General features: G+C 39.5%; 1 protein-coding gene across 4 annotated transcripts in view; it reads left to right on the forward strand.

Moving 5' to 3' along the window:
• EPG5 (ectopic P-granules 5 autophagy tethering factor) overlaps nt 1-24,371 on the forward strand; it is a 58,138-nt gene that overhangs the window by 3,868 nt on the left and 29,899 nt on the right. For 2 of the 4 annotated variants that reach the window (XR_015261387.1, XM_086769815.1), the window contains exons 2-21: nt 698-1,633; nt 3,382-3,625; nt 4,473-4,609; nt 5,168-5,275; nt 6,316-6,389; nt 8,759-8,867; nt 9,366-9,480; nt 10,005-10,155; nt 11,140-11,295; nt 11,650-11,807; nt 15,236-15,390; nt 15,957-16,097; nt 16,275-16,439; nt 17,656-17,778; nt 19,325-19,584; nt 20,916-21,056; nt 21,763-21,907; nt 22,485-22,682; nt 23,223-23,333; nt 24,109-24,228. Coding sequence is in view for 3 of the 4 variants with exons in the window: in XM_086769815.1 (XP_086625941.1) it covers nt 698-1,633; nt 3,382-3,625; nt 4,473-4,609; nt 5,168-5,275; nt 6,316-6,389; nt 8,759-8,867; nt 9,366-9,480; nt 10,005-10,155; nt 11,140-11,295; nt 11,650-11,807; nt 15,236-15,390; nt 15,957-16,097; nt 16,275-16,439; nt 17,656-17,778; nt 19,325-19,584; nt 20,916-21,056; nt 21,763-21,907; nt 22,485-22,682; nt 23,223-23,333; nt 24,109-24,228 (3,747 nt within the window). In the remaining variant the exon portion in view is untranslated. Of the gene's footprint in view, nt 1-697; nt 1,634-3,381; nt 3,626-4,472; nt 4,610-5,167; nt 5,278-6,315; nt 6,390-8,758; nt 8,868-9,365; nt 9,481-10,004; nt 10,156-11,139; nt 11,296-11,649; nt 11,808-15,235; nt 15,391-15,956; nt 16,098-16,274; nt 16,440-17,655; nt 17,779-19,324; nt 19,585-20,915; nt 21,057-21,762; nt 21,908-22,484; nt 22,683-23,222; nt 23,334-24,108; nt 24,229-24,371 lie in introns of those variants that run through there. The other 2 variants (XM_086769816.1, XM_086769817.1) reach the window with 2 other exon arrangements.

Below are 24,371 nucleotides of genomic sequence, written 5' to 3' on the forward strand. Positions count from 1 at the left end.
TTGTTGATTTCCTGTGCCGTGCTTTGTGAATGAGGCTGCTAACCTGCACCTTAGACTAGGTTTATGGTATTTACGTCCAGACTGATGTTCATTTAAAGGTGGATTGTAGGCTTACACTTTTAAGGTCACTACCGAGTTTTTCTACATCTCTAGTGTGTAACACTTACTGAAAGCAGGTATTCCAGTGTTTGTACAGATCTTGTGATTGTTTTAGAATGTAATCAGGGGACGCGTTCAAGACTTCCTTTGTTCTGAAAGTATGTTTTTGAAAATAATTTTCTGTTAGTGAAAATATTTCTGTAAAACATAAGGCAAATCTCAACATAATTTTTCGTAATTTGGTAAAATCTGATGACTTTGTTTTTAGAGTCCACGGTCTTGTTATTTTGATTGTTTTTTAAGCTAATGAAACACTCTGTCCTGGGACGTTTATAGCTTTTTACGCAGAAGTGTTGAAACATCGTTCAAGAAGTGACCAAGAAAAGAGATGCTGATAGACAGTTTCCAAAGGGCAACTAAAGAACAAGGATCTTTTTGGTGTATTTGTTTTTACCTTTAATATTATGAAAATTAATATGTTAAGAGTGGCTTTCGGAGTTGTGATGTCAACAAATACTGGTTTTGGTGATGATGGGATTTGGCGTGCAAGGGAGAGAGATTCACTTGGTAGTGACACTCTGTTAATTTTTTTTTGTAGGAAAAAAAGAAAAAAAGTAGTGAGGAGTCTCAGATACAAGAGTCTGATGATGTCTTCCTCGCTCCGGTGGCAGAAGTGTCTTCTCAAGCCAGTAAAGTGCAAGTGGAACATCCTGGAGAATTTATAGAAATTCAGCTCGGTGATGAAGTAGAGGATCAGAAAACTGTAAATGATGTATCCAACATCCCCCAGAGTAATTTAACTTCGGCAGATCAAGGGTCTTCGACAGTGACTCTAGAGGCTCCCACAGATGCAGAAGAGTCCAAAGCCGATCCTTCCCATGAGGAATGTAGGAGGGATGTTGAGAAGAGCGGAAAAAGCGAGTCAGACAAATCTCAGAGCCCTGTGGAGGCGGTTGCTAGTGGATCAGGAAGCTCTGATTTGAGTAGTACCTTTCATTCCAGTGCTGCTGGCTGTCAGACAGTAGTGGGCTTTGTACGGGACAAAGGAATTGAAAACGTACAAGACGTTAAAAGTCCTCTTGTCCATTCTTCAGAGAAGCTTCCTCTTAGCATCTCGCAGCTTTCTGAGAAATCCAAAACATATATTCAGCGATCGGGATTAAAACCAATTTATCCAAATTTGTCGACTGAGCTGTCCTATGAGAGACCAACTATAATAGCAGTTAAACCGCTGCTGCACAATGAAAGGCTGTATCCAGAGCTCCCAACCGAACCAGAACTGGTGCCGTTTACCAGAGAACAGCTGAAAATTTTTGAGCCGTGTTCATGGTTGGAGAATGTTGACTCCTATGTGGAGGAATTCGAAAGTGTTGCTCATCAGGACAGGCATGAATTTTATGAACTGCTCCTGAACTACATGCGCTGCAGGAAGCAGCTGTTGCTGGCTGAGGCAGAGCTGCAGGCTATGACGACAGACTGCCAAAATGCTAAGGGGAGATTATGGACTTTTAAAGAAGAACAGAAAACCGTGCAGGTGCTGTTGCCAAAGCTACTTTTAAACCCAAACTATTTGTGTATGGTTCCAGATATTAATTTTACTTGCTGCCAAGTTTTCCATATTTAAGCTATTTTGTTATAAAATAGACGATTGCCTTTGCTTTTCTGTCTCTCCGCTGACCCCCAGTACTTCAGAGTATCAACCTGTTGAGGTTTAAGACAGTTTGTTTGATTTTTAAGCTCCGTGTAGGGCAGTGGGATCTCTGTTAGTGACCTCTTTTGGAGTCACTCAAGTCTGTAGGCAGTGAGAATGAGCCTGTGTACACCCAGTTCTGCCTGTAGTGTTGGGTGAAGTTTGTGTCACAGTACTGCAGGTAGATGCAGAGGATATGGTGGTGGTGGAGGATTTCAGAGTGACTGTAACGGTGATGTCCCATCTGGTCTCCTGCCTGTAGCCGCGGTTTTCATTGATGTTGTTCCTGGTGTCAGAGGTGGCAGTTGCAGATGAGCTTGAGTCACGCTCATGGTGACTCTGTTGCTCAAAGCGTAGGGAGTGTGAAGTCCATCCACTTCCCATGAACTGTTCCTCTGCAAATGTAGCTGTGGTTTTAGCAACTTCCAGGGTGGTCATGCTACCCTGTCTGCAAACCAGAGGGATCTGGGGAGCTTTTGGGGCACACATCTGAAAAGTTTTCCCCCTACACTCATTCTGTGTCACTTGTCTTTGGAGCTGGATGTTAGAGCGGGAATGAATGAAGTTGTTCTGGCGCTCTGGTACTTATAGCCAACATGTCATCAAAATTGTCCAAGGGTGCTAAGTGCCTGTGTATGTGGTGGCTTTTACTGTTGTTTATGTGAGTGCAGAGCATCTTCTGTGCAGTTGCTTGGAGTTCAGACGTTGAGAGACATCCACTGAACAGATCTGAGTCTTTTCCTTTTTACTGGGGAATAGCACTGAACCTCACTGGACTCTGTTTTGTCACTTTCTACACTGAAAGCAATTTTGGCTTTAGTCTTGCATCCCTCTGGGCATTGTACAGCTGGCTAAGCTTGCTGCTTGCTTTATTCCATTACGATTCACTATGCATGTATGTCCAGAATAATTGTTGTCTTCATACCAATTTAAAAGTCTTATTTTACTAACTTAGGAAACACAGGGATACTTTCAAACTAAGCTTCCAAGGTGCTAGTTCTGAAGTATGTTTCCTGGTAGCATAAAAGAGTAATGGGGATGTTATATATTCTGGTTTTCTTATACTGAAGAATTAGAGATAGGGCAGAGGAAGATTGGCCTCAGCTTTAATTCCAGTTTATTGCAGTTAATTTCTGAAAATTGTAAACATACAATGAGGAATTGCTACAAGTATTCAGTTCTGGGAGCTTAGAAAAATATTTATCTTGTTTCAGTACATATTTTAACTTTAAAGTAGCAGATCCAAATATTTATGGAAATCTGTAAACGGAGAAGCAGTTTCACTCACTGGTAGTAGAGAGACCTGATCTTGTTCATGTCTGTCAGTGATACAGACAAGTCACTTTGTATCTGTTTCTAAATCTGAATTACTAAGGGTTTATAGAGTAATTTTTTTCAGAGGTCAGTAATCGGCTCTAAAAAGTGTGTAGGATGTTCCCAGATGTTTGTCTCTTCAACTTGTGAAGTGTCCCCTTTTATGAAAGCTTTGAAATCTGTTGAGGAGAGGGTTATGTCAGGGTTAATTTCTGTAAGCATGCTTGGCCCAACAGAATGACAAAACCACTTACATAAAACAACTGCTTTTTTTTCAGGGTGTCTGTGCAGATCAGTGCAAAGTGATAGGTCACCATCGTTACCAGACTGTGGAGCTGAATGAAAGTGTGCTGGGGGAACTGAAAAAGCTGTTTGAAGCCAAAGCGGAGCACGTGCATCAGACACTGGCGCTGCACTCGTACACTTCGGTGTTGTCCCGCTTGCAAGTGGAGTCGTATGTCTACAGGTTGCTCAGCAGCTCGTCCCTGCTGAGATCAGTGGCTCTTCAGCAGCAGGAACAAGGTGTGTTGCTGGTCTGGACCGCTCCCCACGCTGTTCAGGGAGCACAGTGCCTTGTTCACCTGCAGTTTTGGAGTCTTGTGGTGGAATTGGTATACTGGAGTGCTTCTCCTCTCATACTAAAACCTGCTGATCTTATGTAGAGATCAGTGAAAGTCTTTTCTCACAGGAAAAACTCCCATTCTCTGGCTTGTTCACCTGGAGGGTGGACTCTGAATGCAGGAGTGTCTCTTTCTGTGCAGGCTGTATAGTGCCACTGATTACTGTAGAGGGACACTGGGTGGGATGGGACACCTGGACTCCAGTCCCTTGTCAAATGCACTGAGTAATACAGACCCTTTTCTGAATTAATTATGCACAATTCTAAAACCAGCTGGATATTCTTCCTGCTTTACTGCCTCTTTGAAATCTCATAAGTAATACTTTTTGGTTTGCATCCTAAGTGTCTTACTTCTTTGAGTTTGTGCCAATATGATCTTTTAGCTAAAGTATTTCTCCCCATTCTGCCCTGGTTATTTATCCTTCCTAATCCTCCTCCATTTGCCTCCCACGTCCCATATAGTTTATATGCGTAGTAAGTGGTGGTTCTTACAGAGTTAATATTGAGGGAGGGCCTTTTATGAGAGTAGCCATGATATATTCTTGTAATTGGCATCCAGTGTTTAATTATAAAATGAATAAAGTACTCTAAAGTGTTCTTCTCTGTCAGATTTATCAAGCAGCTGTGTGAAATATCTTGGTATCTGTAGATACAGAGAGCAAGTTTTTTACCTAGCCTCAAAACCACTACTTATGCTAATACTCTGAGAGCTACTCATCAAAGCTTCTTAATTCTGTTTTTATTTTACAGTTTCAAAGCAGTTAGAAAATCTTTCTTCAGACTTGGGCCACTTGAAGGAGTGTATCAGTGTCCTTTTCAGTTTCACTCGCAGAGTTATCGAAGATCCTCAGTTTCGGAGTGACCTTCTTATGTGGCTGCAGAGACTGGTAAGGGAGTAACATGGGCATACTGTGTGATCTAACACCTGGGATGAATTCAGGTGTAGTTGCTGAAATTGTTTCTCTTGTCCCACATACAATTATTTTTTTTTTGAGTTTGTTCTACTTGAACAGAATGTGTTAGTGAATCTTTAGAATTAATTCCTTTGAAGTCAATGGAGGTCAGCAGCGTTAATGAGGACTGGCACCTGAGCAGCCGACAGTGCTCGAAGTGGACTTAGTATTCATTATGCTTTTACTTATTTTGAAAGTAAAACTATTCAGACATGTAATTTTTGAGAAACTCCTATTTTTGCTGATTTCTAAATGAATTAGTTTTCAATGCAATTGTAAAGTAATTAATTTTTCTACACTAAAGAAAACTGTGGCCCGTAAGCCAAGCAAGCAGACTTTTAAATATTTTTCTCCTGTAACTTGCTCTGAAAATTGAGCTTTGTTAGAAAGCATGGGAAGAAAAATAAAAAAAAAAATACCAGTCTAGTTAGAAAGACTATAGAGGAATGAACATTGAAATTTTTTACAAGATTGTGATGTGCTTCCCTTTAGGTGTCTGTGCTGCAAAGAATTGGCTGTCCAGGTGACCATCTCTTCCTCTTCAACCACATCCTTCGGTGTCCAGCTGGGATCAGTGAATGGGCTTGTCCTTTCATTCAGGTGTGAATGTTTAATTCTTTATTGTCAGGGAGCTGGAGTGAAAGTGAGTGAGGGGAGTGTCTCGTGCATCAGTCAGTCCCTCATGACTGGCACCATGCTTCCAGGTGTGTGGAATCATGGTAACAGTGAGGGGTTTGTCAAGGAATGTGTTGACCAATGTTAGCCCAACCATGAGTGGGTTAACAGGGAAACACACTTCTCATTCTTGGCTAGAGAGACTTGGTGAAAGGGAGTCAAGGACTTGCGGTGCCACTCAGAAGGCCTCATGCAGCAGCAGGTTTTGGCAGTGCTTTCCAAGAAATTGGAGCAGTATTTAGACTTGAAGCAGGAGCTGTATATGAGACAAATGAGATTGAAGGCAGCTCTGTGATGTATAAGGGATAAGGAGGAACGTATGTCCTATGTGATGAAGTGAGATTGGTTTCTGTGGAAAGATTTAGTTAGGTAGTTTCAAGGGCAATGGAAAGGGTTCACTTTGTATGGATCAGAGGGAGTGCACATATCCAAAGGCACTAGGGCGTTCTTGCAAAAAAAAGTTTTTGCTCATCCAAGAGGGGAAGATGATTGAAATCTAGCTGTAGGAACAGGATTGCAATAACATTAACAGGTGAAAGGGAAGCAATGAAATAAAAGAGTAGAATAGAATCATAGAATCATTTAGGTTGGAAAAGACTCTTAAGATCATAAAATCTAACCATTAACCTAGCATGGTAGGATCCTTACTTCCCTTGTGCTCAATATCCCCATTCACCCTGATGCTCAGAATTACACATGAAACAAAGAGAAGTCTCTTTTTGTGGAGCTATTGATTCCCCCCCCTCCCTTTAACTTCTATAAATACTTCTTCTGGACAACTCCCAATATTTTGCCATAGCAATGCATTCTCCATGATGTGGGTACTGTCTTTTATGGACACTTTTTGGTCTGAACAAAAAGCCAGTGAAAAATGTGAAAGTCAGAATTTTAATTTCTCTGATACAACTAGTTTACACTTTGTTTTACTTATTTAGGTTTACTTAGATTTTTGCATTTAATTTCAGATCAAAGTCTTGGATAACCCATCAGGTGTCTTTCATTTCATGCAGTCTCTTGCCTTGCTTATGTCTCCAATCAAGTAAGTACAAATATGATTTTATAAATATGTTCTCACTGTTCAAGAGTAGAAAACATGACACACAATCTGCTTGTAAAATTCTGAAAGTTCATTGCAAATGAAGTCATAAAAGCAGGCCCAGATAAGAGATTCACCGTTTAATTCAAACTCTTTGTACTTGTTGTTCTCAAAATACAGCCTTGGCAGTACATTGTCCTGCTTTGCACAGTGTGATGCAGCTTACTTTCAGCTGTCACATAGCTTGTGAAGACTGACATACCCATGTTTTGTTAGTGTGACTTCTGAAATAGAGTTTTTGCCTTGTACGGTGGCCTGTTCATTATACTGTCTCTGCAACAAAAGCTCTTGAGTAAAGGCTTTGCTAAGTTGGTGTATATGCTGATCTTAGTTTATTTTTCATCCTTTTTTTTTTTTTTTTTTTTTTTTTTTTGTCTAGAAGGAATACATGGTTCTTGGAGAAGCTAGTTAATTAAATCAGTCATTAGTGAAAACTGTTACATGCTTCAGATAAATTAATATTAACTTTTCTCCTCTCCTGCCCAAATTGTAATGTCAAGGAATCAAACTGCTGCTATTTAGGGTTGTCATTGTGATCTTGATAGCCTGACTTGCCCTATTTATTGGAGGCTATTATTTTAAAGGATTTTGTTTTCACTTTTCCTGTCTAGAGCTGGCTGAGGAAACAAATGTATCCTGGGGACGTGCATATTGCCAGTGCGTTTTGATGCCTGTGTTTTGAACAAGGGCTAACTTGAGGTGTCTGAAGTGATACTCTGAACTGTTATTACAGGAACACAGAGCTGAGACTTGTCTGTTACAGCTGCTGCATGTCGGGAACCAGTTTGAATTCTGAATTTGGTTTGTGAAGTCAATATCTTAAAATTTACATTTAATTTGTAATACCTTCCTATTATTGGAGTATAAGCTCCAGGAGATCAGGAGGCTGGTACTATGTCAGTGTTTTGTGACACTGTACAGAGTTCTGGTGGTGCATTTCAAGTTAGAATAAATCTGGATGTTATGATTTTACCTCTTTAGATAACCTTTCCACATGTTTGTTTAACTTGATGGTATGTCTGTACAACTAAGGATTTATATTTATGTATAGTCTGGTATAAGAGGCATAAAGTCTGAAAACTAAAGTGGTCTAGTACATGGAAGTGGAGCTGTCTTGATTTGAGGCAATTCTTTTCTGGAAGATCTTCAGTTGTGGTAGCTCAGCATCCATAAGACCAGTCTTAGTAATGTTGATGTGATGTCCAGCTAATGCAACTATGAAAGTTGTATGGTGGAGCTGGCCTGCACTCAGCGTGTTTGTTGTTGACTCATCAGGTGATAGCCTTACATGGTTGTTGTAGAGTACCTCTTCTGAAATCTGATATCCTTCTTTGGTGTTTTTTTTTAAAGGATTTTTCTTATACATGGACAAGAATAGTGTTATTTCTTGCATGTTTAAATGTACTTGCTATACAGGGCTGATAGCCATTTACATTGTTCAGAATATTGCTTGGAAGATCATTTACTGAGTATAGCGGATTCGTGCGAGTCTTGGAGGATATCAGGTTATCATAGAGTCATTTAGAGTCATAGAATCATTTAGGTTGGAAAAGACCTTTAAGATCATTGGGTCAAACCGTAAACCTAACACTGCCAGGTCTACCACTAGACCATGTCCATGAGCACCACATCTATATGTCCCTTAAATACCTCCAGGGATGGTGGCACGGCCGCTGCCCTGGGCAGGCTGTTCCAATGCTTGACAACCCTTTTGGTGAAGACGTTGTTCCTAATATCCAATCTAAACCTCCCTGGCACAACTTGAGGCCATTTCCTCTCATCCTATCACTTGTTATTTGGGAGAAGGGCTGACCCCCACCTCCCTACATCCTCCTTTCAGGCAGTTGTAGAGAGCAATGAGGTCACCCCTCAGCCTCTTCTTCTCCAGACTAAACAACCCCAGTTTCCTCAGCTGCTCCTCGTCAGACTTGTGCTCCAGACCCTTCACCAGCTTCGTTGCCTTTCTCTGGATGCTCTCCAGCATCTCAACATCCTTCTGCTGAGGCGCCCAAAACTGCACACAGTATTTGAGGTGCAGCCCCTTCCCTAGTCCTGCTGGCCACAATATTTCTGATACAAGCCAGGATGCTCTTGGCCTTCTTGGCCACCTAGGCACGCTGCCAGCTTGTATTCAGCTGGCTGTTGACCAAGACCCTCAGGTCCTTTTCTCCGAGGCAGCTTTCTGGCATACTTGTTCATTTCTTGTTGTTGCATCAGTTTTTTTAATGTCTTCTCTTAACTAAAATTAAGAATTAATTCAGAATTTTTGATCTTCTAATTTTTTGTAAACTTGATTTTTTACTTTAAATCAGAAACCGAGTGGACTTCATGTGCCATATGAAACCAAGTGAAAGGAGAAGTTCCTCTTCATCTGGGAAAGAATCTGGAAACTGGACCCTGGTAGATGAAGGAGGAGATGAGGTACAGCAAATAACTTTTTTTTTTTTTCTTTCTTCTCCCCTCAAGCTTATTGTATTGATTTTTGTGAAATGGAGGAACTTGTTCAGTTAAAAGCATCGTTCAAAACTTAGATCTATTTTACTCTCCTTTTATCTCTGTGATATAACTATAGATAGTGAAGCTTCCAGGAATGAATATCAACAGATACAATTTAACCTTTGAGCTGTTGCATGCAAAAAGACCGTGAAAGTAGACGTATGTTTGAATAGGTGCTTCCCTTAGGTAGCTGGGTTGAACTAACTTAGTGTTGCCTCTAGTTCTATTTCTTCCCTAGCTGATGAGGAGTTTTCTGTAGAAATACACACAGAAGGGGAATTTAGGAGCTTGTGTGGGAAGGAGAGTTCATTTGTACTTTCTTTGTTTTCCTCTTACAAGCAAACTGTGATTAGTACAACAGCGAAGCCCTTTTACCATGCGTTTTATTGTAAAGCTACTGAAAGTGACTGTATTTGTCTATAGGATGAGGATCCTGAAACAAGCTGGATTCTGCTTTTGGAAGATGACTTGATTGCCCTGTTGTCACAGTTTCCATTTCATGAACTCTTTCAGCAGTTCCTTGGGTTTAAGTCTGGAGGTAAATCGGCTGCTAAAGAATTATTCTTCATTTTGCTTATGCCAATTATATTAACAACTAACACTACCAAGAATGTTACTGTGTTATGAGAGTCTCTGAGTGAAATAATGAAACTGTGCAACAGCTCACAGACTAAATAGATGAGGTAGAATTTTATGCCATGTGTATGGGATAACTCAAAAACTTATAGCAATATTAGCATGCAAAACACTAGAGTCCTCTCCCTTAATTTTGATCTGCTCGGTGGTTAAACTCACAGATGTGCTTTCAGAACTAATTTTTCCCCTTTGCTTCTTAACTGTAATGTTACTGTGATTTTTCTCCAATTATTTGTTCGCTTTTTGTTTTGCTAAATGTCTGGACAAGTACGTGAAGAGAATTGCTTGCTAGAGGTCGTATAACCTGCATAGTGAACTGTTTGCCGTCTATATAGTGAATTGTTGCTTTGAATGCTTGTTAAGTGGCTTTAAAAAATCCAGGATTCACTCATTTTTTTGAGACTTATTTTTCTGTCTTGGTCTTAGGTGCTTATTTTCCTGAAAAAACAACTCCTCAGGAGATGATGAAGATTTTCGCTTTTGCAAACTCCTTAGTGGAACTTCTCTCTGTGGGGTTAGAAACATTTAACAGGGCACGGTACCGACAGTTTGTGAAGCGAATTGGTCAGCTGATCAAGTAAGAGAGTGTTTTGTTTGTGATATGATTCAATCTTTTTCACTCAGTCTGGTTTGAAGTTGGAGCTGCTGAAAAAAAACCAAACACTCAAACCATCAACCACCAAACAAACAACAAAAACCCAAGCCCCACGATCCAAAACAACCAAAACAAAAAAACCAAACCAGTTCTTGGGTAGATTTTGGTCTGAGTTGGTCAGTTTAGGGTTAGCCAGTCTGGAAATCTGAAATCCCAGGATTCTTGTCTCTAAAGCTGCCAGTAAGGTGGGGATTTGCAGAATCTAAATGCTGTGAGTACAAAGGAGCCAAGTGAGCTGTGGAACACCAGGCTGAGTTCCATCAGGGATATGCTTAGCCTTGTCTTGGAAAGTCACTGAAATCCAACAGTTTCTTGAATTGTCCATATTTATAACTAGTGTTACTGCTTTATTTCCGTTGTTATCCAGAATTGTTTTAGGGTTTTTAGTTTGCTCCTTGAAAATCGTATTGTTGCAGTAAGCAAATATAATTGAAACCTGAAAGTTGCTCTTCATTTTTAAATCTCTAGCAGTCATTTTATATGGCTTCTATGAGTGTATTTTCAAGGAGGATACAGTTAAATCAGAAACAAAATCCATATTTTTCTTTATGTTTTTAGAGCAGTAACTTTCTCAGTATAATTATTCCTGTGTGAGCTTTTTGCATGTACTGCCAGTTCATGATGTAGGGTTATGTTAAGGCTCCAAAGTTCATAAACAAACTAATTTGGTGTAACAGAATATTATACATTTTTTTTTTCTTGCAAAACCAAGGAAGCATAACAGAGGGATTTTAGACTAACCCTGCCTGAAGAGAGGAGGGAAATGCTATTTACATGGAAATCTCTGGAAATCAGAGAACAAAGTCTGTTGTCACTAGACTCTGATCTAGTTGTGCTTGTCTGTGTGTTTATATGGTGATGATATGCTTAATGATCCTTCTTCCACTTGCTTGTTCTGCTGTGTAGGATGACACTCTGTCATGTGAGTGACCACTGGGCCCAATATGTTAGTGGCAATAAACAGTATGGATCAGTAGTGCATCCCTACTCTGTGGAAAAACTGCAACTGGAGTTTGACGAGCTGTTTTTTAGAGCTGTTCTACATGTTCTGAAGGCAAAAAGGTAGGCTGTCCAGTGTGATTGATACTGGCTTTATCTTGCAGGCATTTGAAACTGGGAATTGCAGTAGCTTTGAAAACTTAATTGTTTAAACAAGACTGCAGTGTGCAGGATTTTTTCAGTACATTGGTAGCATTAAGATGAGGAAGAATTATGTCTTGAATTCTAGCCTCTGGCAGAAGCTCTGGGGACTTGTCCGGTTTAGAATGAGGTTAACTCAGAATTTGAGATGCTAAGACGCATCCTTGCATTCCTAATTCTATTGTATGGCAGAGATGTGGGCATATGTTTCTTTTTTTCAGATGTTGGGATTTGTCAGGGTGAAACTGTTTCTAGCTGTGTCTTCAAATCCAACAGGTTGGGAGTCTGGTTGTTCATGTCTGAGATGCCTTATGGAACCTTATCCAGCAACATGCTTTGGAGACTCTTCTTTGTCATGCACTGTGCGGACAGTGAGGACCTGGAAAAGCTCTGCTCTACTCTGCATCCTGCTGACTGCAAACAAAGACTCAAAGGTAGAATTCCTTCACTTGGAACCCATTCTCATAGGTTCAGCTACTGCCACATCAGCTACAGGTTTAATTCTTCGCCGATTTAGTTGTTAAATATACCCTCAGCTGCAGCGCGACTGATCTGGAGGCCTCAGAAGTGTTTTGGGCAGTTCATAGGCTTCCAGTACTTGTTTGACTAAACTCAGATTTTGACAGGAATTGTTGTATCTACAGTCTTTTTAGTTTTCTCTCTAACAGTGAAGGCAACTGGCTGCTTCAAAGAGCTGCAAAAGTCCCATGCAGTAGGTACATCTTGTGTATTCTTATATCGGGTCTCATCTTGACCTTTGATAGTATTTGGAGAGTGAGATTGAAGTCCTGAAATAGAGAATTTTGTGTCACTTAGGTTTTTTGTGAACTCTTGACTAGTGGTTGGTGTGTTTTCTTTCGATGTGTTTTTTTTTTTCTTTCCCCTCTAAACTTGCTAGTTTTGGCTTCAGTAACTTACATTGTGGGAGATCTGCCTATCTTCCACAACTCCCTATGTTTCTCTTATCGCAAGCCTTCTTTTCATGCATTTCTTGTCCTATATGCCACCTTTTCTTTCTGTTACCCCTTGACTTCTGTCCAGTGTTGATCTCCACAGTGATTGTGGTGTCTTCAGCTATAGCATAGTTATTTAGGAGCCAGCTGGAATGCTACTTTCCTTTTGCTGTCTTCTTCATGGAAGATATTTCAGGACTTGATTGACAAGCAGACAGGTAAACAAAGCAGTAACTCCCTACTTCATAGCCTCTTTGCTTTCTTCAGGTAGTGCAAATCTCACTCTCAATTCTACTTTTCAGCTAGCTGGTAGCCCAGATAGCTGTTACCACATCAACCAGGTCTTGATGGAGAAGCACAAGAAAATGGTGATCTTGAGAGGTTACTGAGTGTCTTGACTCTGTGCAAGCTCAGCTAACCATTAAGGCAATTTACAGAGAGTAGGAGAGAGGTATCGAGACTGCAGCTATGTACTCTTTATGAAGTGCTGATCTCCTTAGCAGTTGCCAGCCAAAACAGTAAGTTACACTGTTTCAGTAGGACTTATTTTTCTTTTTTTTTTTTTTTTTTTTTTTTTGGCAAGAAATTTTTACTGCATCTCGAACAAAGAGAATGTAATATGTGGTGGGTTGCAGCTCCGATAGTAACAAACACTGTGGGTTTGATTTTTTGAGGTTCTTTTGGCTTGTTTTGTTCAGGCTTTGTTTTGCTTCTAGCTAACTTTCATGTTTTAAAGACCCTGGTATGCTGATGCAGGATATTTTTATCCTTTTAATTCTCCTTGGTGGGTCGTGTCAGCACAATACTGTTTTTCACAAAAGTCTAGACAGGAAGCATCAACAGTTCATTTAGTGAAATCCATCTGCTCTTCTGAAATAGCTTCTTTTGACTGACACCAGTGTAATGCTGACTTAATTGTCTGTAATTTACGCCATAGAAGACCATGACATTCACGTTCTTCTGGGAGAGAACGTTTTTTATTGATTTCCCTTCCCAAATTAAGTTTGAGACATGTTAAGAGTGGTGGATCTACAGGTGGTAGCAAGCCTTGGTAGCTGATGGAAGCTTTAGTCTTTCATGTGTAGAAGTGGGAGCATAGTTGCTTTTAAGGGATAGGTAGCATGACAAACCGAAGTGCAGTGGTGGAGCCGCACTTACTAGCATGACCTCTGGACTGTGAGAGCTACCAGATATAAAATAACTCCCTGGGGAAATACACAATGACATAGTAGTTTCTTCTTGATGTTTGATACCTGTGTGAGTACAAACGTGTTCTCCATAAGTTTTATAAATACAGAATTAACAGTTTGGTTTTTTTTGGTTTTTTTTTTGTTTTTTTTTTTCTCCTCTTCTTTACTTCCATTGCAATTGGCAAAGAGAACCTGATGAACATTTCTGGTTACGATTTCTTTACTGCCATTATCAGGATTTGAGGAGCCACTGATTTTAGTGTCTCTCTGAACTTGAACTGTAATGTGATCAAATGTGCAGAGGAGAAAGGAAATTGGCTGAAGTATCAGCTGAGTGGGGAAGATGTCATTGCTCCAGTTTGTAACAATAGGATTTAGGTGGAGTCTTTCTTCTTTGCTGTTTCCTTGTCCCTATCCATCAGTCCCAAGCTATGGGACATTTGTTACTTGCATGTCCTACCCCTTCCACATGCTGTGGGTTATTCTGATATGCCTTTATATATAGTAATGACATAGTTTCATAGTCTCTTTTCTTTTTTTGTCCTTCTGCATTACCTTCAAAAAACTCCAAACAACAACAAAAACCACAGTGCTCCGTAACTCCTGCTATAAAAGGTAGTATTAAGAGAGGGAGATGAATGGATGTCCCCATCCATTCTATGCCTATTGTATCTATCAGGAATGTAGTTTTATTTTACTGTATGGGGAAAGCTCTTTATTTAAGTTGCACGATCCTCTAGCACTCTGTTCATGAGATGTTTTGGCTGTAGGAGTCTGACCTTCTCAAATTGAAGTACAGTTGCAAAATTCTTGAAAGCCCTTAAAATAGAGTATAACCTCAGTGGAAGTGTTTAATCACAAGCACACTGAGCTTGTACAGATTAGATAGTTGAGTACCACAATCAGTACTTTTTCAGTATATTCAGCTGCTATGATAAGATCACAGTAAACAGTATTTGCTGGCATGTTTTGCCTCAGAGCAAACAGACCACTCTCCAAACCATTTTACAGCTCAAATGCAGCTTTCAGTGCTTGTTTTGCTGCACAGACTCTATGTAAAAGTTATTTGGAAGAAATAAAAATTCTTTTAAAGTCTTCTTCAGGTTTCTCTGTACCTTTGCCTTCCTGTTGTCCCCCATCCCGAGGAATGAAATGTTTATTTGCTCTTGGCAATGTGTCACTCTTGGGTTTAAAGAGTGCTTTGAATTCAAGTGAAATCACCTCTCAGCCTTCCTGTCCTATGCAAGTTTTAATCTTCTCTTGACTGTATGATGATTAAAACTAGAATCCTTTAATATAATTTGGACTTAATCTGTGGAATTAATTGCTCCAGTATGTAATGGAAGCTAAAACCATTATAACATTTTCAAAAAGAAAAGAGGTTAAAGCAATTCTTTTTGTGGATGATCGACATTACTTAGTTAAAATAATATTAAAAATTAAATTCCAGCTATTCTCAAAGCAGTTTTAGCTTTCATTATGAGTTACTAGTGTATTTACTGAATCATATGGACTCACTGGATATCATGATGTTTCTTGCACCTTATTTTAAAGCAGCTGATACCAGCCACTTCTGAAGAGAGGATACTAATCCAGTTATGATAACTCCTTTGTCACTGATTCCTTCTCTGGGACTGGACTACCAATAAATGTATAAATAGTGATGACTGAGTCCCGTAACACTTATATGAAAGTAACATGATAAAATGACTTTTGTAGACCCAGAGCACCTTGACAATTTTGAAAAGTACCTCAAATCAATGAACTGTTCAGAAGAAATTTGTCTGCTCACCACATTTGCTCAGATGGCACAAACCAAACGGGCTGATGTTGATGAGGATTTTATCAAAATAATTGTTCTGGAGGTATATGAGGTAAGTATTACTGGTCCATTCAGGAAAAGAACAAATGGGCTCTTGTTCCTAACAGTGGAAGGTGTGAAACATTCATGCCTTCTGTAGTTTGTTCTACCATGGAACTAAGAAAGCATTGCTTCCGAGGTTTATAATCTGGTTTTGATGTAAAATATCCTGAAGTCTCTGTTTTTCTGGGAGAAAGAACAGCTTTTCTATAGACCAAGCCAGAATGAAACAAATTAACAAAAATATCTTTGTTTTGCTTTGTTTTTCTCACACAGATCTAGCTGTGAAATGTCTTATGTGGTGTTTTTTCTGTTGTGGTGTGTAGCATGTGTACAGTGTTTGGTGTTTTTTTTTTTTTTTTGGGGGGGGGTTAGTGTATGTTTTGGACTTTGTTTTTGGCACTGTGACATAATAATTTCCTTATCTTCTAGGGCAATCAGTTTCAGTGTTAATATTGGCACTTGTCAACTTTGTCCAGGATCACCAAGAGCAGCTTAGTTCTATATTTTACAAAATATTTTATTGTGATCAGTGAAGGTCAAACGTAACCAATAACTTCTCTCTGCTCATCTTCTCAGGTGTCTTATGTTAGTCTTTCCACAAGAGAAACATTCTCAAAAGTTGGTCGTGAACTCTTAGGAGCAATTGCCAGCATCCATACACAGATTATTTCTGTACTGCTGGATCGAGTTAGAGAGACCATTGAGAAAGTTGGGATGGTAAGTGGTAAGATCCATCATTTAAAGCGGGCATCCAGTTGAAGCTAGAGAACTGGATTGTGTTAAAGACTTGTCCATGTCTTTCTGATCATATCACTCTTTAAGACAGAAGGACATAATGCTGATTATTGTTCCATACTGAGTACTGATTAGCCTTTTTATTTTCTGCCCTCTAAGGTTTCTTTGTATCTGTTTAAAGAACTGCCGTTGCACTTGTGGAAGCCTTCTTCGTCTGAGATAGCACTGATTCGTGACTGGTTATTAAATTACAATCTGATGACAGTGGAGAATAAACTAGCCTGCATTATCTTGGAAGGGCTAAACTGGGGATTCGGTGAGCATGTATGTATTAAAAACAGGAGGCCTGAGCTTGGTCGGTTTTGCAGAGTAAAAGTCTCACTCAACCTGGGACTATAACTGAATTTGAAAACAGTTAACTGCATTCTTTTATATGATGGCTGGACACTGGAAGGTGTAGGATGGGAACTTCACAATAGTGCTCCAGCATTCTGCCTGAGGATTTACTTGTGTTGTTTTCTTGTAGTGCTACAGCTGAGATTAAAAGAGATATTTAAGCAGGAGTTTCCTCTCTCTAAACAAGAGGAAACAACTGACAGGACAATTTTTGTGAGTCACTTGATTGAGATATCTGGGGCTGCAGAAGTAGAGGAATCCTCCGAGAAGTGTGTATGAGTCTGATGTGACTCTAGTTTGCAGGCTGGTATCCAGGTATGTTTTTCACCATGCAAGAAAACTAATGATTGCAATTAGAGATTTCAAAGCCCTGAGCATTATTTAAATGATTGAAAAATATTCCATAGATTAGATTTCTCCAGGAACTCCATCAGTTCAGGATTTAATTGAAGAAAAATATTTTTCAGAGAGAAACAGAAGTAAATTAGGAGAAAAATCCTGTTGCCTGTGTTCAGCAATCCATTTTAGCTTTGTAATCTGTGCATTTGATCGTACTGAACTCTTCTTTTTGCTATACCGATACTGGTACATGAAGATTGCTGTACTTTTTCTCCCTGTTTCTTGATGACACGTGAAAACAAAGGAATGGCAGGGAAAATTAACTGTGAGGTTTTCACTGTGCAGTAAGTGTCATGTCTGTACTGTGTAATATAGGAAAAAAAAATTCTTTAATGTGGCAATTGATAAGAGGATTTACTATGTTTTAATACAAAAACATGTTATGTTTTTGGTTTTGTTTTGTTTTTAAAGGCAAGATTTCCAGTTTCTGTACTGTGTACTTGAAAATGCCATCTATGGATCTTTGGATTAATTGCTATAAATCCACAAAATGCACATGAGAAGTGATTATGGTCACTTTTTTCCTAGCTGTCGAGCTTTGTGTTGCCCAGTGTGAGCCCATTATTCTTCAATGTTGGGCCAAAATTTTTCTTACTGGCCAAGATTTTTGCCTAAGTATTACAATCCTTAAGCTCTTTCTGGCTGTTCAAATTAAGTTTTGTTTCTCTGTAGTGCAAATGAATGAGACAGTTGTAGAGACCTTTTAAATGAGACAAAGTTTTGTGATATGATTCTGTTTTTTAAGCAGGATGCTCTTCATCTGGATCCAGCTGTCCATTCTGAAGTTGCGTTGATGGTCCTGGAAGCATATCAGAAGTATCTCTCCCAGAAACCGTATGCTGGGCTGCTTTCTGAAAGCATAAAACAGGTATTTCTTCTACAGAATTACAGGAAATAAACTATTGATAGTGTTAGATAGGACATACTGCAGGCCAAGACCTTGTTTTCTTTTTAAAAGCTATGCTATCTTGATACCACCAGAACATTATCATATACCAGCTCTCGATATTTTTGCACCCGCAGAGCTATTTGAAGATAGTGTTCGACTTACATTGAAATAGAAATTTTAGATTTATTCCCCGTGTAGGTTTACATTATTATCCAGCTTGTAGTTGGTTACAGTTGCAAACTGGTTGGTTGGAACAGTTGCAAACTGTTCATGCAAAGCATCCTTTACTCCTGCAGAGTTGGCCAGTACTTGCGTAATGAAAGGCTACTTACTGGTGAACGTTAAAGACTTCCTTCCTGTGTTTCCAGCTGTCAATCTTACCTTGTTTAAAGACTCGAGATTTTAGGAGCTTTTCAGTACTGGTCAGTGCTGTGTTACCTGAACACCCTACAAACATTTATTACATTGATTTGAGAGCACACTGGTGGCTGAGGAAGGTGTTGCTCCAAGTTACAGAAGGGAGTGGAAGGGTAGAAAGATCGAGGTTAAACATCCCTTTTTTGGATATTCAATCCAAGATGCTTCTACTTATTTGTTCAGAACTTTTAGCATTGTGTTGTGCTCTGTCTTCTCAGTATTTATTGTACAGTGCTTTTTCCTCTCCTGTGCTTTTTTTTCTCCAGTCTTTTCTTCCTACACTTTTAATATTCCTTATTCTCACTACTCTTTTCTGATTTGCATGTCTGCGTTACTTAATCATGGTTTCTTGCCTTGTGCCAACTAGTTAAGTTCTCTTTTTAAGCCTGTTTCAGCCTTGGTTGCCACTTGTATTGGTGAATCTGTCCTGACTTGCATGAGCTTGTGACTGGAATCTGAGAGAGAATAACGCTTAGGTTCTTGTACCCTGACTCAGAGAAGATGAAATATCTGTGTTGGCTCCCAGCTCTGCAGTTTGCCCTGGTCTGTCAGAGCATGTACAATGTTTTTTTTTCCCCAAAGATTTATAATTCCCTCTGATATAGACAGGCTCTTCATCATAATAGACACATTTACATGGCACAGAGACTCTGCCTGTCTGCCTTACAGTGAGGCTGCCAGATTTTAGTTTTTTTTTTTGATGACAGATGTTAGTTTTTGTATGCATATTTTTAGTTTTTTTTCACTGTTGGTCTTGAACGCTATTGAAGGTTATGTGTGGTTGCTTGTTTGGTTTTTTAATAGTAAAACCAAAACTTAATCAGATACCAGTATTTGATTTGGAAAACTTTAGCCAAGCAGTATAGGTTTATAGCCTTTACCAAAAGGGATGGGTGGGAGGAGAGGACAGGTGGAAATCAAGGCCACAGAAATTTCAGATAAACAGATGGTGCTACATGGTGCATCTGAAAAACAACTGCTGTTGCTCTGATTTCGTGTCATGGTATTGTGAAAGAAGTGGAAACTCATTCAAGCTGACCTAAGTCGTAGACTAGTGCCATACGTGCTGTAGTATGGCTGTCCTCTCACTCTTGTTCCTTTGTTCCAGGTCTCCTACTTAGCCAGCATTGTTCGTTACGGAGAAACACCAGAGACTTCCTTTAATCAGTGGGCCTGGGGTTTGATTTTGAGGTTAAAGCTTCACAGAAATGACCGTAGCATGCAGCGTGGCTGGCCTGCAGGCCCTGTGTCTGACGGTGTCCTCGACATGACGGAGTCAGTCATGCTTCATCCGCTCCTGAAGGCTGTTAAAGCAAGCATCCCTATCGGCTGTTACCTGGCGCTGGCAATGACCACGCTAGGTCACAGGTAAGTCTACTTTCTCATGTTTGCCTTGGAGGGGTGGCCCCAGTGACTAAGCAACCTACCTTAACAATGATCTGAGGACTATTAACATCTTTATGAATGTTTAAAGAATAAAGGGCTTCTAATGCAAGGGATTGACCCTAATTTCAAGGTCTATAGTTTCAAGCAACATGCCATTTTCTTTATTTTACTAATACTGTTTTTTACCTTCTGCATGTTAGGTTTGAAATAGTAATTAGAAATAGTATTGAAATTGAGGGCTTAGTGTGATTGCTGTGGACAGGAATAACTTCTAACTGCGCTTACTGAAAGGTTTGCTCTACAAACAGAGCTGCAGCAGAGCATTCAGAAAATTCAAAGTGCTGGAGTGATATTAGACTCATATGAAGGTATTCTGGTTTGAGAGTGGAAGTTTTTATGTGACTCTGAGCCTGGAATGAGAAACAAGGAGCCTCTCTACTTCTATGTGTTTGGGATTTTTTGATTTTTTTTTTTTTTTTTTTTTTTTTTTTCCTCCCCCCAAACACTCTGTCCTTCTGAAGGAAGGACATCTATCTCCTATCTAAACAATAACACTGATATTTATCACACACAAAAGTGCAAGGCTAGTTATATTAATAAGCAGAAGAAACAAAGTGCTGTACCGTATGCTAGAGACTTAATACAGTATTCTGTTTTCATGACCTCAAGGTAGGCATAGGATTAATGTTTTTCATCTTGTCCTAATGATCAGCTGTTCTCCGTTGCCAGAACTTGATGCAGAGCAATGTACAAAATAAGTTGCTGCTAATGCTTTTTCTGGACAGTAAGAGTAGGATTCTTCTTAGCTGACTGCAACCATCTAAGTACCTACCATAAGGAAACTCTCTGAGCTCCGTCTGTAGGTGGTGAAGAAAGATGTCCAGAGCATCATCCACTCTGAAGAGGTATCAAAGCTAGGTAGTATGAAAATGCCTCTGTAGGTTTTTCCTTTGGTCGGAGGAGGTGGCTAGTTGATTAGGTTGGGCAAGAACCTTGAGCTTTAGGTTGATTGACACTTGATAGATGAAGACCCCCCCATCTCCAGTAGTTTTTGGAAAACAGGATGCAAACCCCCAAAAGGGCAGAAAATAGTTACCAAATCTATCAGCAATTGAATGACTCCTACAGCTGAACAAAAAACTCTGTGGATTTAGCTGTTTAGAATTTCAAAGATTGTAAATTTAGTAATGTCTTTACATCTCAGTTCACACACAGAAAAAGAAATCAACACTCTGTCTCCCTTTGTACTGATAGTTAATGTGTTTTTCTGTTTGTGTTTTTGTTGTGGTTTTTTTTTTTTTTTTTTTTGACAGCATTGAGAAGTTCTGTGCTGAAGGCATCCCTCTTTTGGGTGTACTCATCCAGTCTAGATATCTGAGAACGGTAGTCCATGTGCTGGATAAAATTTTACCCTTATTTTACTCTTGCCAGTATTACCTCCTGAAGAACGAACAGTAAGCATTATATGTTCCTAATATGAACAGTGAAAGTTAAGATTAACTGTTAAATTTATCAGGCTTCATTCTGGGTTTTGCATCCAGTGAGGATGTGACGCAGATGATGGGGAAGTACGTCTGGTTTATTTGCCGAGTTAATTTTTGACGTTGACTGTGGTTGAGGAAGTAGCTGTAGAGGTCTACCACAGACCTCATACGTACAGTTGTCACGGATGCTGCTGTGCTGCAGAAGTGGTCTTCAGACAGCTGTGTTGATAAGTAGTTGTTGTGTTTACCTGAGTTAGAAAGATAAGCAGGCAGTACTATTTAGCTGTGCTCTTACCGGTCGGTCGAGCAGCTGGGAGTGTACTCAAGCACTGGACCTCAGCTGTCTGTCCTGGTAGATTAGTAATGTGGTCCCCTGGTCTTGGACCACCTGGCAGCCTCCCAAACAATTCCTGGACTAGGTTTGGATGCTGATGTGGATCAAGAACTGTATTCAGTCCTATGAGCTGCCTGCAATTACAGTCTGTCATGAGCTGCTCATGCTGTGCCTATGATATGGTTAAAATGGAGCGATTAAACCTGCAGAATGGATCAAAGTCCTTGTTAATAAATGTCACTAGTGCAGTTGAGGTGGTTTTAAATTTTGTAGGAGTAGCTTTTCTTTTTATTATGCTGTAGGAGAAATTTTAGAATTAATTTTGTTTGTTGACATTCCTAGGTTTTTATCTTACGTCCAACTGTTCCTTCATCTGGATAGTGGAGTCCCTCAAGGTGTGACCCAGCAGGTTACCCATAAAGTAACACAGCACTTGACAGGAGTAAGCTATGGAGAAAATGTTAAGCTGCTCAGTAGTATGATACAGGTAAGAAGATTATTAAAATAAAAAAAAAAATAGGAGGAGGGTTAGAAATGGCTAGGCTTTTTAAACTGAGTTAGTGTTTCAGGTTAGAAAGGGTATTGAATCTGGCAGTTCTGCAGCTACGGTGTACCCTACATCAAGCATAAATAATTGTGTTTGGTTTCCTGAAATACTTCTGCTTAAACTTGCCTAAATCTGGCAATGCATGTGACACTGGACATAATGACAATATGTGCCTTCCAGGCTTCTTGGAAAGTGCATCTTCTGATAGCAGGTCAAAACTACCTAAAAAGGGAATGTAATATGCAGCACTACTTTCTCGGTTGTGTTAGTGACAGGGGTCCCACTTTTGCATCTATTTTTACTGATTGCACAAGATGCTCAGCTCTCCAGGCAGAATCTCTTTTGGAGGTTGGAGATGACAAAGCTGTTGTTACATAAGGATAGAGAGCATCATTGTAAATTATTTATTTTAAAGATAGGCCCACAGCCTTATGCAAGTTAAACAGTTCTTTGATAAACTTTTATGCTTTAATTGAATGTGCAGTCTTTTGAATAATTCTATCCTTTAATTTTGCAGACTCACATTTTTCTAAGTGACCAGCCAAATGGAGTGGGGCCGGCAGCAGTACTGGAGCTCTGGGTTCAGCTCCTCACCAGCCAGCAGCTGTGGCACAGGGACCGGGCAACGCTCTTCTTGCTGGATGACTTATGTAAAGCTGCTTTTCAGTACAATCAAGAGGACTGTGTACAAAAGCTGCTTTACCAACAACACAAGGTAAATAGGTGTGATGTGTTGGTGTGGCTAGTGAGAAAACGGTCAGTTCGTGTGTTGGTCGTTCTGATTTCAATGTGAATATATTTTCCTGAAATGCAACAAGAACAATCATGCTGATGAGTAATAATGGGGTTATCTAATTTGTTTCTGAGTAGGTCAAGATTAATGAAATGTCTGATATTTTAATAACAATAATAGTGAAAACCTATTTGGAACACAGATTTCATTTGTATAAGTTCTATCATGGTATTTCAGTTTGTGGTCTTTGCATTTCAAATGTACGATAGTGTGTTTAGAACAAAAATAGAGCTTCCTCTCCTGAAAAAAACAAGACATTGTCTCTATAACAGAAACTTTTCACTGAAAAAGAAATAAAGAATAAGCAGGCATTTCAGTGGTGGCTGGCTGAGCTCAGGTTGGGAAGTAGCAACATAAGGCAGAAAGGAACCTGGATGAAGGTAGAGTGACATACCGTAGCCTGTAAATCATCTTTTAGGCTGCTTCCAAAAGAAATCCCAAATATTTTCTGTTTCTATGCAGAATGCTTTGGGCTATCATTGTGACAAAGGTCTGCTGTCTTCGCTTGTTAGCTGGATTGTGGCAGGCAATGTGACACCTTCCTTTGTCGAGGGCAATGCCAGTTCCTCTCAGGTGAGTGGTATGATGGTATTGTATGAAAAACCCTGAGATAACCACAGGTGTCTAGGATTGTTTTCTTCTTTCCACTTTCACAGGTTTTTTTTTTTTTTTTTTTTCAGCTTTTCTCTTGTTCTCTCTTTCTTCCTATCCCAGTGTTTGCAAGTTTTCTTCTGGTAAAATCCTGATTTACCCTAAGAGAATGCTGTGGGTTTGTTACACTAAAGGGAACATGGACATTTTGCACAGAGAGAGTTTGTCTGATCTGAGTCCAAGAATTCATATAATAGGATTTATTAGTTAAGATTTCTTTTAATCTTCAATTGTTCTTGGTATATTTAATGAGAGAAAATCCATAAAGCCTGACTTTTCTATTATATCAGTCTTTATTTGATAAATGTTCTGAATACTAGTTACTTTCTCTTTGCTTAAGCAAGTTCTTCATTTGAGCAAAAAAGGAAGAAATACCTGCAGTACCCCAACTGGAGACATGTAGTGCAAGTAGGAGAGAGGAGATCTTATTTTATTGTGTTTGGGTAGGCTTTTTCCTCTGGATAATTCTGTCAGTTGTTGCTGGTTTTCCCCTTCTTTCCAAAGAAAATACAAAGGGGAAGCTTGAATGTAGATAAGGAGGAAACTGTTTTCAGTTTTCTTGTTGAGGTATGATACTGCGTTGCAAGTTTGTAATAAGAATATGGCAAAGACATATTCCTCTAAAGAAAAAGCAAGCTTCCTGATCCTACCCTTGACATTTTGTTATCAATGTTTCTGTTGTCATTGTGTCGTGCAGGTCTGGTTTTCGTGGATTGTGTTAAATATGGAGTCAATATTTGAAGAAGATTCACAGCTTCGCAGGGTTGTGGAGGGGGAGTTGGTTATTAATGCTTTAACTCCTGATCAAGCTTTGAAGGTGAGAGAACTGTTGATCTGCTTTTATTAGAGAGAACTACTAGAGAAAAGTGTATTGTTTAGTTTTTTTTTTTTGTACTCTTGCTTACCAGGATAAAAGTATAACTAAAATACACCTCAGGGAAGTTTTATTTCATATTTTGA

Source organism: Chlamydotis macqueenii, chromosome Z (assembly GCF_036417535.1).
Source record: "Chlamydotis macqueenii isolate bChlMac1 chromosome Z, bChlMac1.mat, whole genome shotgun sequence".
NCBI classification, from domain to species: domain Eukaryota; kingdom Metazoa; phylum Chordata; class Aves; order Otidiformes; family Otididae; genus Chlamydotis; species Chlamydotis macqueenii.